Source organism: Strigops habroptila, chromosome 1, assembly GCF_004027225.2.
Source record: "Strigops habroptila isolate Jane chromosome 1, bStrHab1.2.pri, whole genome shotgun sequence".
NCBI classification, from domain to species: domain Eukaryota; kingdom Metazoa; phylum Chordata; class Aves; order Psittaciformes; family Psittacidae; genus Strigops; species Strigops habroptila.
The window spans coordinates 133,778,002-133,790,464 of NC_044277.2; the positions used below are offsets into that span (position 1 = coordinate 133,778,002).

The following is a 12,463-nucleotide window of genomic DNA, read 5'->3' on the forward strand; positions in this document are numbered from 1 at the left end:
AACTGGGATGTCTGGATCGAGGGATAAACCACCTTGTATCTAACAGCAAAAATGATGGGGTGTGTGGGGAGCATGTATGACAAAGGCAATTGTAATTTAAAGGCTGACCTGTACCACCTATTTTTACACTGAAGTACTCAGGAAACATGCTACAGATCATTTTTGTTCTAAATGTCATGAAAAATAAACTATGGTAGCAGTTTGGCATGTACTTCACACTGCAATTTTATGACTCTGTCAGATATAGTACTCACCAAAACACCTCTATACTGGGAATGTTGCTGGCAGCACAAGGACATAAGGTACTGAAAAGTAAAGATTTAAGGCCTGATAAAGTGATTCCTTCATTTTCAACACTATTTGCCTGTCAGTTGGTCTCAAAGAAGAAAGCTTTAACAAACATTTCAGACTATAAGCACCCTTCGCTGATGCTTTGCCAAAAGCTTTCTTGTGTCATTGCATTGCATATCAAGACTTTTCAAATAAAAGGAGCTCTGAAGGCTGCTTCTGTACCTACAGAAGGCAGCAACTCCCACTGTAATTGTTAGGTACTGGCTGTGAATGACAGGCTGCAGTTCTAAAAACCACCAGTACATGTTTTCCTATATAACCACAAAACAAGAAGAAACGTATAAAGGCGGCTCTAAGAACAGGAAGAAAGGGCACTGTATGGAACCCTCTCCACTTTTTCAAATGCTGCATTTTACAGACACACGATGAGGGTTTGTTTCTCCAGGGGAAATACACCTTGCACTTCACACACAAGCCAGCCAAAATGCTGCTGGGTGCCACCACTGAAGTTCCAGTATTCCTCGTCCCCTCAGGGGACAGACAGCCGCTTGCTCCTGCTCTCCTGCAGGTAGCTAGCTGGCTCCTGCTGGCACTGCAGCACCATGCCCTGTGGATTCACAAGCAGATGCAACTGAGGTTAAGACAGGCAGTGCTATTTCTACCCAAAAAAATCCCTTCATCTTCACAGAAGGACTGTAACAATAGCAAACAGTAATAATGTTGAAGTGGCTTCCCAAATCTGCTGCTGATTCTGCACTTTTGAGGGTTTTTTTCTTTCAGTTCAATTTCAGAATAACACAGCTACCAGGAAGAGCACTAAAACCAAAACCTCTCCACTCATCCAGCATAAACCTACATGCAACACCAAATAAAGCATCTTGGACCTGCAGCTTTAATGCCTGCTGGGATTACAGCTGAACTGCATGTTCACTGAAAGTTATTTTTATGAAATAATTTAAAAATCTAAGCAGCAGATAACACATATGTGCATTTCACAGCATTCGCCGACTCCAAACTCGTATTTAATACAAAGGAAACAACAGTTCCCTTTACTGAAGGCACATACTAGCACCCTCTTTTAAGCTTAGCTTTTTACATATTTGGTCATTAACCTGGGCTAAGTTTTATTTCATGCTTTTATGCTTTCATTCCCCAGCCAGATGTTCAGAAAACACACTAAACACTGCAAACAGTCACCTGAAACCTTGACAAACCCAAACTAAGTGTCAGTTCTGCTCTTCCCAGTATTTCCCCACATCCTCGGCAAGACAGCCTGAAGGGTCAACTTCATCTGCTACCAGCCCTCCTTGCTGTAGGCTATGCTAATTGCCTAGGGTCCCCACGCAGTCAATGGCAAAAGACAGGAAAGTCTATTTGTAAGGCTTCTGTCCCAACACAACATGAACAATATACGTGTGACGTGTTGCCCCCAGATGCCTAGTGCTCTGGTGACCATAGGGTAAATCAAGACACCCAGCACAGAACATGCAAGCAACCTTGGGAGAGCTGAAGTCAGGCAAGCTTAATTTTCACAAGGAGAAAAAAATACCAACATGCGAAATCACAACTGGCACAAAGAGCTATATTATTCATTATTCCCTCACAATACAAGAATCAGGATTGGCAACAAGCCTAAAAAACAAAGGGAAGTATTTTCCTGCACTATTCTACTGTGAAAAATCACTGCCATAGAACATTCAAGAAAACTAGATGGCATTGAGGAAAGAGACCTAAAGGTTACTGAAAACAAAACAGGCGGCCACAATTCCAGTTAGGCCATCAGCCACAGAATACCAGATGCTTGAAGGAAAAAAAATGCAAAACAAAACCCCCCACTATTGCATGCCTTAACACATTTTTTCTGCCAAAACAAACAGTAACCTGTAAGGTCCATATGCAGCCAAACTCTGTTCAACAAGGTAGTCTTCTAATACTTACTTGCAACACTAGGTGGCAGGGAAAATATCTACCTCATCTGCAGCATTTCAATGTAGAGTCTCACTTGGCAATTCTTCCCTGTGAGGGTGGTGAGGCACTGGCACAGGTTGCCCAGAGAAGCTGTAGCTGCCCATGCCTAGCAGTGTTCAAGGCCGGGTTGGATGGGACTTTGAGCAACATGGTCTAGTGGAAGGTGTTCAGTAGACCCATGTGTTAGTGGTGCCAGAATAGAGGCTAATTCCTTCCCTGATATACCCTGCCCTCTCATTTAAGAAACCATAGGAAATTGCAAAATGCTTCTTCCTCTCCAGAAACAGTTCAAACACATGCAAAATGGAGGTGAAATCCTCATGGTCTCCTCCTTCATAAAAACACAGCACTAACATTTACCTCATGCCTCTATTTTTCTAAAAAAGTCACTTTATTACTTAAAATTCACATCACTTGTGTGCTACTTGTGCAAATACTGCAAAGGGCAATGATGAAACAAGTTCTGCAACTCAGGCAGTCACAAAGCAGGCAAGCCAATGCGGATTGTTCTTCAATCCATTGTTCTTCAGGCCATACTGATCCTCCTGTCAGTATGCTCTTCCCCTTCTGGATATGGGAAAAACTTCAGACTTGTAACACTGTGCTCAAGATCTCCCTCAAAACTTGAGAAGGGAAAGGTGTGATCTTTCTTCATGAATGCAAGCTCCGAGTTTCAAAACAAATGTAAAGGATCACCTCTGCACTGCAGCATAATTTGCTATTTTCCAAACTACAGACATTTCCTAGAACCTTGCTGCATTAAAAGTCTGACATTTAACTCCTATTTTGTTCATGTAATTTAAAGAAAAATGCAGACAATTATTGGGATTGTTGCTAACACTTTACCTTCAAACAGACTTTCAAGAGCAAAATCAGGACAGGGTAGTCATTCATCTCTGTATCAGTTTCTCAGCTGTATAAAGAGATGCTGATGCCTTTCTAGTACATCTTTTTAAAATCTGCAGGAAAAAAGCAAGGTCAGCACACTGCTTTTTAAGCAGTGACACACAAGAAGGAAGGGCAAGTAATTTAGCCACAGACTAGAAGTCATACATAAAGGAGTCGCTGAAAGTGATCTTAAACACACAAACAAATCACAGAAAGGCACTGAACTGGATTTTGATTTTCACAATGTTTGGTAAGAGGAAATTTTGTTTCATTTCTGAAAAATAAGTTAATACAAAATTTAAAAAAACACTGATGTGCAAGTCTTTGCTGCATAAAAGGAGGTACATTTCCATACTTTAAAATAGTTTAAAACATTTGTACATAATGAACAGAAATTTTTTTATATAAACAAAGAGTGTTTCTTTGCTGGCAGCAGCTGTCAACTCCAAAACACAGAATTAAGTTGACAAGAGAACCAGACAGTCTGAGTCACTGCCATTTGTGTCAAAAAAATTATGCCACCCTTTTCTACAGCTCATCATGCTTGTATGTGAATTCCCTTGCAGATATAAACCCATCACTGTCTTCATCTTCTTTATCAAATATGTCTTCAACCAATGCATCATGCTGGGTGTCATTGACCACTGCTCCATGCCTTTCAAATTCTTTCTTCAAGTAAATTTTCACCTATTAGACAAAAGGTGAGAGATTATGTTTTTAGGCTCATGAAAGAATTTATTATTATAGAGTAAGAGAGGGCCACTATGTTCAGAATTATACTATTAGACAATAGATATCTTCCTTCCTATGCCACTGCCAGAGTAATACTTGTCGAACTGGTTCTGCAGCCCTGATCAGTGATGGAAGACTCCAGTAATATAAGTGACAGTAAAACTAGGAAATCAGTTGCCATACCTTTATGGCATCTGACTGAAAAATGAGCCAGGAAAACCTGTCATCTGGTGTCTATACAGTAAAGTATAAATATAGCTAGGCAGAAGTTATCAGCTACCAATTTGGTCAGACTCCCAAACAGCTTTTTCACATCCTAGCACTTTCACAAACCAGTAGATGTAAACAGCCACCCCAAATATATACAGAAATCTGCCTGCAATCTCAGCGTTTGCTGCTGTAATGGGAACTACCTTAATAAAGATTTATTTTTGTACATCTCAATTTTGAAGGACAAAGATTTGAGGTAGCTTTTAAACAGACTAGTAGAACAGTTATTTACACTAAGCTAGTTACTAAAGGTGAGCTGATACTGAAAAATAATAAAAAAAATCTATTGTTAAGGTGTAAGCAAATATGTGAGCTGAAGCCATGCAAGAAGGGCAAAGCACAGACAGGAGCTTAATTGTTGAGCCAGGAGTAGCGGTTCAAGAACATTCAGCAGGAGAGATACCAGCACGAAAAGGCATAAAACGAAGTCAAAAAAAGCAGAGAATTAGAAAGCAGCAACATAGAAAAAGTCATCTCCAGAGAAGATGAGAGACCCACCCTTCCCCACATGACTGATCATCACCTGGCCAGCAATGACTTTTTGGGTGTCTTACCATTAGTGATATCAGTTCAGTAGTTATGCTAACAAATAGCTACCCATACTGTGCATCACTCAATAAATGCCTTAAGCATTCTTAAATATTGTGCATTCTGCTTGCAGAGTTGCTCTGTGCACAGCAGTAGCTAAAAACCTAACTTACATTTAGATGCCTCCCTCAGGTTAAGCTTTCCCTTTCCACTATCCCATCCTATTAGCTTTGCTCACAGAAGGGCAACCCACTCACCTCCTGCTTGGACAGTTTCCAGTCATCATTAAGATCCATCTCTTGGAATGACTCATGAGATCTTGGTCCATTCCTAATTTCTAGAAGGTCAATGTTGAAAATCAGTGTACTCTCAGGTGGAATTTTTCCTGCCCAAAATGGTAAACATGGAGAAAAGTTAAAAACACAATTACATATTCAGTGCCATACAAAAGCCATATGCCTCAGAGAAATATTCCAGTAATCCTACTACTTTAAAAGCATCCTTCAATTGGAACTAAAGAGGATAAGTAACTATAACAGTGATAACTATTTCAAACTGTAGCCTGGACCCAGAGCAGCCCTTACAGCACACATGCAACCTGAGATGCAACTGGTTTTGTTGGAGACTAGTACACGTTGATGTGAGCTCATATTCAACAATCATCATCACAGGTTTATCAGACAATGTTCTTGAACCTTTTTTCATGGCCAGAGCCAGATGAAGTGGAAAACAGTGAAAGAGACTGTACAGCCAGCCAGGTGGCCACAGCTGCAACTTACAGCCAAGACTGATGGACAGGGTAGCAAGAAGAGAGAGTTCAGTGCTCCTGACACATCATAAACCCACTAGTGTCCAAATTCTTCTCCACTGCCAACTGACACCTTGTACCTGCTAGTCTGCCACTGGAAAAACTCTCCTTGCAGAGAAAGCCAGGAGGTCGGCAATGCCGCCAGTATTCCATAGCTATCTGGACTGCTGCACAGGGCACTGAGCTATTTCCAAACACACAGCAGAAACTAAGTATGTAAATCTGCCCCAAAGACATGTGTTGGCATCATGCTATTTCTGATGCAGCTGAACAGACCGGTCATTTCCTAACGGCGCCAAGGACCAGCCCTCCTATGCGACCACCCCTCAAGGATTCCAGTTTAGCAGGCACTGGCTTTTACAGCGATGTGATATGCCTTCATGCCGATGGCTGAAGCTACTGTCAAAGACCCTTCTGCACACCACTTTGCTCCTTATACAGAGAAAGGTTGAATAGGACCAAATATATTTCTAAATTGGATAGCAGCATCCCCCCAAAAATATTCCTGTGCCTTCAGAAGACAGGGGAAAAAAAACTAATCCACGTCTACTATCTTGGAGCTATGGTGTTAAATACACTCTGAGCTGCAGCAACAAACAGGCTTGCAGATTTCTGGGATGAATAAATGTGCAGAAACTTCTGGAAATACAAGGCGCAGTGGCCTGCTTAGAGTTTGGAACACAGGTAATTTTTCTGAGTGTTCCACAAAAGGCATCTGACTCGTCATTCAAGTCAGACAGCAAGCAAGGTGGGAGGCTAGTGAAATTATGTGCATTCAGAGGAAAGCATGAAGAAAATGGAGTAATTTGGTCTTCAAGGGCACAACCTGAATATAGCAACATCATTATTTTCAAATACTTCAAAGTGTTCCCAAAGCAAGTAATTTCTCACAGCAGTAGCAGTGTTTACTTGTTCAACCTTCTTACACTAAACACAGAGGTGAGGCTTGCAAGTCTCTGAGGAACAACTGTAGTGCTTTACATATTAATCAAGGCAAGTAGCCTGTGACGACTATGTGAGTACTGCAGCATTTACTATCTCTTTGTGGAAAGTTACAGTTGTGCCCTGCATACAATCAACTGACCACCACAAGTTTTGTGTTCTCTACTAGAAACATGATTATTTCCAATACTATCTCTTGAACCCTCTCCTGGGTTCAGCCCCCAAACCAAGGCTACTAGAAAAAAAAAATGTTTTAAAAGGATACTTTCAAGAAAGGAAGGTATGGAGCATGCTGCATGTATGGAGTACTATGTAGCATGGAGTAATATGGACTATTACTTAGCCTATGTTCAGCCTAGTTGCCTGAAGATACAGACATGTAAACATTCCTCATTTCAAAAACAGACTCAGATTAATGGGAGAAGACAGTAGCAGGAAGGATTATATGTTCCAAGACATTTATCCTTTCTGCTTTGAAGCCTGGTATTACCAGAGGTCATTGTGATAACTGTTGTCATGACAAAATACTCCTAATAACTGCTCCAAGAGAAGTAAATTAAAACAAACCCCATAAAGCTGCCACTTATTTAACTGCAAATTCCTGATCTGGCCTTCCCATTGAAACAGGAATCTTGGCATGGGAAAGGAAAGGAAAAATACCAAACACCATCAGTAGTAGACAGGTTGAGAAAACCCTACAAAGAATACTTTTATCTGTTTGTACACCATTCAATACATTTTCAGTAGATGCCAACATGACCATCCATGTGCCTGCCTATCTGTCAAACTGAAAATAGCTGAAAAAGGGAAAGAATTAAGTGGCTCTATAGGAAGAATTAAGTGGTGACTTTCCACTGTATCAGCTAAGAACAGCAGCGGCACAGGGAGTTTCTTAGGGTTCTAAAAGAAACCTGTAAGCAAGAATGAGGCTTGCACACGCCCATTCATGAAGTATTACCACAAACAGAGATGCAACAGCCAAAAAGCCAACCGTTACCTAAGCAACCACTTCCAGCTGGACTGTAAAAAGAGGAAAAAATAAAGCAAGAGAGAATAAAAAAGGAGGGCACTGTTGAGCACAGCACTAACAGAAAAGGCACTCAGAACATACTGCACAGCAGCTACCATCAATTCCTGGGGTTTTTTTCCTGCATTCATCACAGAACCACTTAAGGGTTATTTCTACAGAAAATAAATCAGTGAGAAAAAAGCACCTGACTCCATCAATTCTCATTTAATGGAATCAGCCTGGAAAGCTTGCTAACCTCTTAGGCCAAGAATAACAGTAAAATACAGAGATTAAAAAACAATTAAGGGAAGGATTTCAGGCGTTTTACCTTTCCCTTCTTTTCCATAAGCAAGGGCTGGTGGAATAGTTAGCTTTCGCTTCTCTCCCACACACATGTCCTTCAAACCTTTGTCCCAGCCTTTGATAGCTTCCCTTATGCCAAGTGTAAACCACATAGGTTGACCATTGTTATGCTTGTGACTGGAAAAGAACAGAATAAAACACTTAAGTCTTTAGACAGCAAGTTCCATAAAAGATACGTGGAGCATGTGGAATATGCACATAATTAAAAACACACCACTATTTGGCACCTTGGCATTTCTTAAATGAAAGACCCAGACTTTTAAAGTCTTTAGAACGTACACCTCGCATGATAAGGTTCCTTAAGAAGTAAGAAGAAATAAAACAACACCTACATGGTATTTTTATGACAATACTAAACAACCTGAATCTCCACCTTCACTTCCCTGATCATTTATTTCCACTTTGAAACTGATCAGATTAGAAAGGTATTTCTACTTAAAAATCTACATTCAAGGCCATGCGTATTGTTTGGTAAATCAAAACCCAGTTTGGTCATGATTACAATATACCTAATAAAATGCTTGGAAGAATTGGCCACAGATCTTCCAGAAAAGCCATTAGGAAATAAAAAACTACACAACAGATAGTCTAGAAAAATAGAAACAAATGCATGCAAAACATTCACGTTTAAAATAGGCAGACAAGGCCCCTTCCCAGTTTAACCAGACGGTACACCAGGACTACTTTCACTCTCGCTACAGACACAGTTTTAAAAGCTCGATTTACTAGTTATGCAGGAAAGGTGCTTAACAAGAAAACAGCACTTACAGAAGTTAGTCAGCAGCAAAAACTTAAAGAGTGCCACTAGAGCTCCTTTTAGAGAGGCAGGTTAACTACAAGAGAAAATTAGTGAGATTTTAGTGCAATGGTCTGCAAGAGCCTAAACATGCAAAACATTGTCTATTTGTTAATACGTTCCACACAAGTAGATTTCAGACACGGCCTGCGGACACCTGAGCATTTTGCTGTCTCCTGCTATTAACACTTCGTTGATGTTTTACAGGAAAAGCGCCATTAGCAACCAGTTGCAGGCTCTTAGCACTCCCTCGAATTTCTGGCTCTTCCTCCTACTTGCATTACTGAGGCTCTGCTATGTGGATTTGTCTGGCCGGGGGCCGGTGAAGAATCCGCCGTTTCGGTGATGAAAAGCTGTCATTGTGCTGCCAGTGGTGGACATATATATGTACTTGTTTGGGGTTTTTTAAATTAGAGGCAGACTTCTCCCCTAGACGTTTGCTTTAGAAACTAGACAGAAATTCGTGCACAGCAGAAGACTTATTAAACTGCCCATACCATATACCAAATCCTGTGTCTAAGTTCTAGCAGAGGATGCGTAACACCCCCCTCTTTTAACAAATGCTGCATGGCTCTGCTTTCTACAGACTAACCAGAAAACAAAAGCTAAATAAGGTTTCTTTTATAGCTTCGATCTGGCAAACGGGAAGGAGGTAAGTTTTACTATTGGTGTTCATCTTAAGCAGCATTGCGAGTCAGTGATTCCTAAACTGCCAAAACATAAAGGTAAACCAAACTTTCCGAGAAGAGGTGGCGGTGGAAAGGGCCCCACTGACAAGTTTGTGCAGCGTTATTTAAGCTATTTTAATTCAATAACAAGTAAATTCTAGGGCATACCATGAACACACGCGCATTGCTTTTGCTTCCCAGCACACAGGTAAACACAAATTTTGGGAGGGAGAGGTAATTGTATAAGTAAATAAAAATCCACCCGTCCTCAACAAAACGCTCCTCACGGAGCTATGAGGGGATGGACCGCTGTGAGGGGTGCGGATCCAGGAAAGCGCTGCCAGAAGAGATCACCTACACGGAAACAAAGGTACGTATCGAGAGGCATAGAGCTGCTTCCCGGCTGAAGCTCACCCACCAGCCCGCTCTGAGGCGAGCCGCCCGGGGCGAGCTACTTACGTGGAGTGAAACATGGAGCCATCCCTCTCCAAGTAGCCCTCGTAGTGAACCAGCATCATGTCCCCCCACTTGGTCCTCCTGTGGCAGATGAACGGCTTCTGCAGCACCTCCACCTTCACGTCCGCCGCGGGGATCAGCGCCGCGGCCGCGCAGCCCAGCGCCGCGGCCAGCAGGGCGGCCCGCAGCAGCGCCGCCATAGCCGCTCCGCAGCCAGGGGGGGTCGCCTCAGCGCCGCGGAGCCGCCATCCCGCACCCCTCGCCCGGGAGGCGGCGGCCAGGGCCGGTGCGCGACCCCGCTCGCCCGTCCCGCAGACGTGGCAGCGGCCCTTGCAGGGGGCAGCCCCCGGCTTCCGACGGCCCGGGACCCGAAGCGCGCCCTCTGATTGGCTCGCCTCAGAGAGAGCCCAGAAGAAGCAGCCGCCCATTGGGTCACGCTCCTGTCCGTCCTTCGGCTTGTCCAATCAGCGGCCGCGCTCCGTGGGCGGGGCGCTGAGGGAAGGGGTGTGCGGGCCTCGGGGCTCCAGGAAGCGAACGTTAGCGAGCGGGGGAGCCCGCCGGGCCGCTCGCACAAAAGAGCCGGCTCCTGCCGGGCGCTGATTGGGCGGCGCTCTCACCGACGGCGCGTTTCGATTGGCTGCGGAAGGCCACCTGCTTTGGGCGGTGTGTGCCCGCCCCCCCCTCCTTTCCCATCTCGGTCACATGGGTTGCGATTCCCGAAACGGCTTGCGCTTGCGTAGCGCTGTGGGGTCGTTGTGTGGGTTCGCAGCTGCGCTAGGAGCGTGGCGGCGGTGGGCCGGCTCGGCGGTGGGGGCCGGGCCGGCTCGGGCGGGCGGGCGGTGCCCCGCTATGGCCCTGTGTGCCGGCGGCGCGGCGGGGCGTGGGCGGCGGCGGGCGGCGTGACTCCGCCGGGGGGCGGCCGCGCTGCATGGGGGCGGGGGCCGGCCGCCATGGAGGGGATGCTGTACAAGTGGACCAACTACCTGAGTGGTGAGTTGCTGCCAGTCCTCAGCCTCCGCGCGGGGCCGGCTTCCCCAGCGGCGCGGTGCCCTCGTCTGTTTTATATGTGTATTGGCTGAGTCTGGATCCGCCGTGCAGGGCACCAGCCCCGGCTCACCCCGGTTTCCTAGCTGCGCTGCCACATCGTCACCGCCCAGCGCTGGAGGAGGCGCTGGGCTCGGTTGTGGGGCGTCCCCGGGGTGGTGAGTTGGGGTTCGGGACTGTTTTGGATGCGCTGGGTCATACTCGCCGGCGAACTTCCACTGTGAAACTTTGATTGCTCTTATGGAGGCGCTATGGGGAGTTAGGGGACTCCTAGACCCGAAAGGAAAAGGTGTTGGTGTTAAATCACGCTTGGGCGATTTGGGTAAAAATACGTTGAAAACAAGAAAAGAAAGAAAGACAAGGAACTGTCCTGCTAGCGCTAGGCCCAGATTGTCATGTTTGGGGTGTCCCTGTGCCATGGGAGGCTTGGCTTTGTTAGCAGGCTGGAAACAGCAGTACGTGGCCAGGGTTTGCTCAGCAGAGGTCGAAGGTGGTGGGGTCAGAAACGCTGCAGAGGCAGGAAGGGTCGGTGACACCTGTGGGACTTGTATTCCTGTGGGATGTCCACCGCTGGATGCGTTGGAGTCAAGGGTGGCTGTAATTTGGGGTGTGTGGAAGGGGTTTTCCCTGGTGCGAACCTCTCTGTGGTTTGTTGAAGCGGTTTGGAAACTTGATGGTCAGAGAAAAATAACAACGAGCACCTCGACATTGCCATGTCCAAGTTTTGCTCAGTAGTGTATGTACGAGGGCTGCCTTCTTGCTGGATTTCTTTCTCAGAGAGGCTGGAACAGCTGCACTTCTCTGATTCGTTGGGAAAGTGTAGGAAATCAAAATCAAACAAAGAAAAAGCTGAAGTACAAGCAAGTGGTGAATTCATGTAGCAGGGGGATGGGGGAGAGTGGTGCGTGAGGCTGGATTTATTGGTGTGCTGGAAGATTGCTGCAGCTTTTCTCCTCTAGGCAATAGGTGTTCTGAGAGGGGAATCAAAATTTGTCAGGTCTCAGTGAACAGACATGGATTTTTATTTTTTTATTTTGAGTTATGGAGCATGTGGCTTGGCTTTTCCATTCAGATTGCAGAACTCAGGCTGTGTTAGGGGGATTGTAACTAGATGATCTTAAGGTCCTTTCCAACCTTAGCGATTCTATGATTAGTCTTTTCCCCATAATAAAAACATCTATGGTTCAGTTGATCTGCAGTTTTGTGTGTTTTTCTTCGCATTTCTTAAACGCTGGGAAGTATTTGGAACCCTTGCACTTGCTTTCATGCCATGACACCAGGGAAATGTTTGTCTGTGGGAACCAGTGCGTGTTGTAGATGACTGACAGGCATTTGACATTGTAGTATTTGTGCCCAAGTGAGTGCACGGTAGGATTGGCTGGACTTGTCTTCTGTTTTGATGATAAGATGAAGATTAAGAACCAGAAATATACCTGTTCCATCAATATTAATATTTTTTCTTTTGCTAGCCACACTGATATGCACTTTCAACCAAATGGCTCTTCATGAAGAAGGATGATGCTTTGCAAAACTCTTAAGTGAATGCAGACTGAAGGAATATCTTTTCCTTGAATATGTGAGACTTGCACTCACTGAAAGCTAAGTGAGGTTTTGTTTTCAACAGAGAGAAAATCTGTGATGGAAGATTGATGCATCTTTCCGTTTGCTTTGCTGAAACTTGACTCTGATAGTAAGTGTGG

At 44.7% G+C, this 12,463-nt stretch overlaps 2 protein-coding genes across 6 annotated transcripts in view; one reads left to right on the plus strand and one right to left on the minus strand.

The window, feature by feature from the left end:
* Positions 1-1,859: 1,859 nt before the first annotated feature.
* Positions 1,860-10,181, minus strand: FKBP14 (FKBP prolyl isomerase 14). Its single transcript, XM_030491954.1, has 4 exons — positions 9,723-10,181; positions 7,765-7,916; positions 4,935-5,062; positions 1,860-3,834 (listed from the first exon to the last, which is right to left on the minus strand). The coding sequence occupies exons 1-4, from the start codon at positions 10,145-10,147 to the stop codon at positions 3,676-3,678; spliced, it is 864 nt and encodes a 287-aa protein (XP_030347814.1). The 5' UTR covers positions 10,148-10,181; the 3' UTR covers positions 1,860-3,675.
* Positions 10,182-10,443: 262 nt separating this feature from the next.
* PLEKHA8 (pleckstrin homology domain containing A8) overlaps positions 10,444-12,463 on the plus strand; it is a 29,556-nt gene continuing 27,536 nt past the window's right edge. For 2 of the 5 annotated variants that reach the window (XM_030485120.1, XM_030485968.1), the window contains exon 1: positions 10,453-10,709. In XM_030485120.1, coding sequence (XP_030340980.1) covers positions 10,670-10,709 — 40 coding nt within the window. In that variant the 5' untranslated portion in view covers positions 10,453-10,669. Of the gene's footprint in view, positions 10,710-11,416; positions 12,454-12,463 lie in introns of those variants that run through there. The other 3 variants (XM_030486881.1, XM_030488614.1, XM_030487748.1) reach the window with 3 other exon arrangements.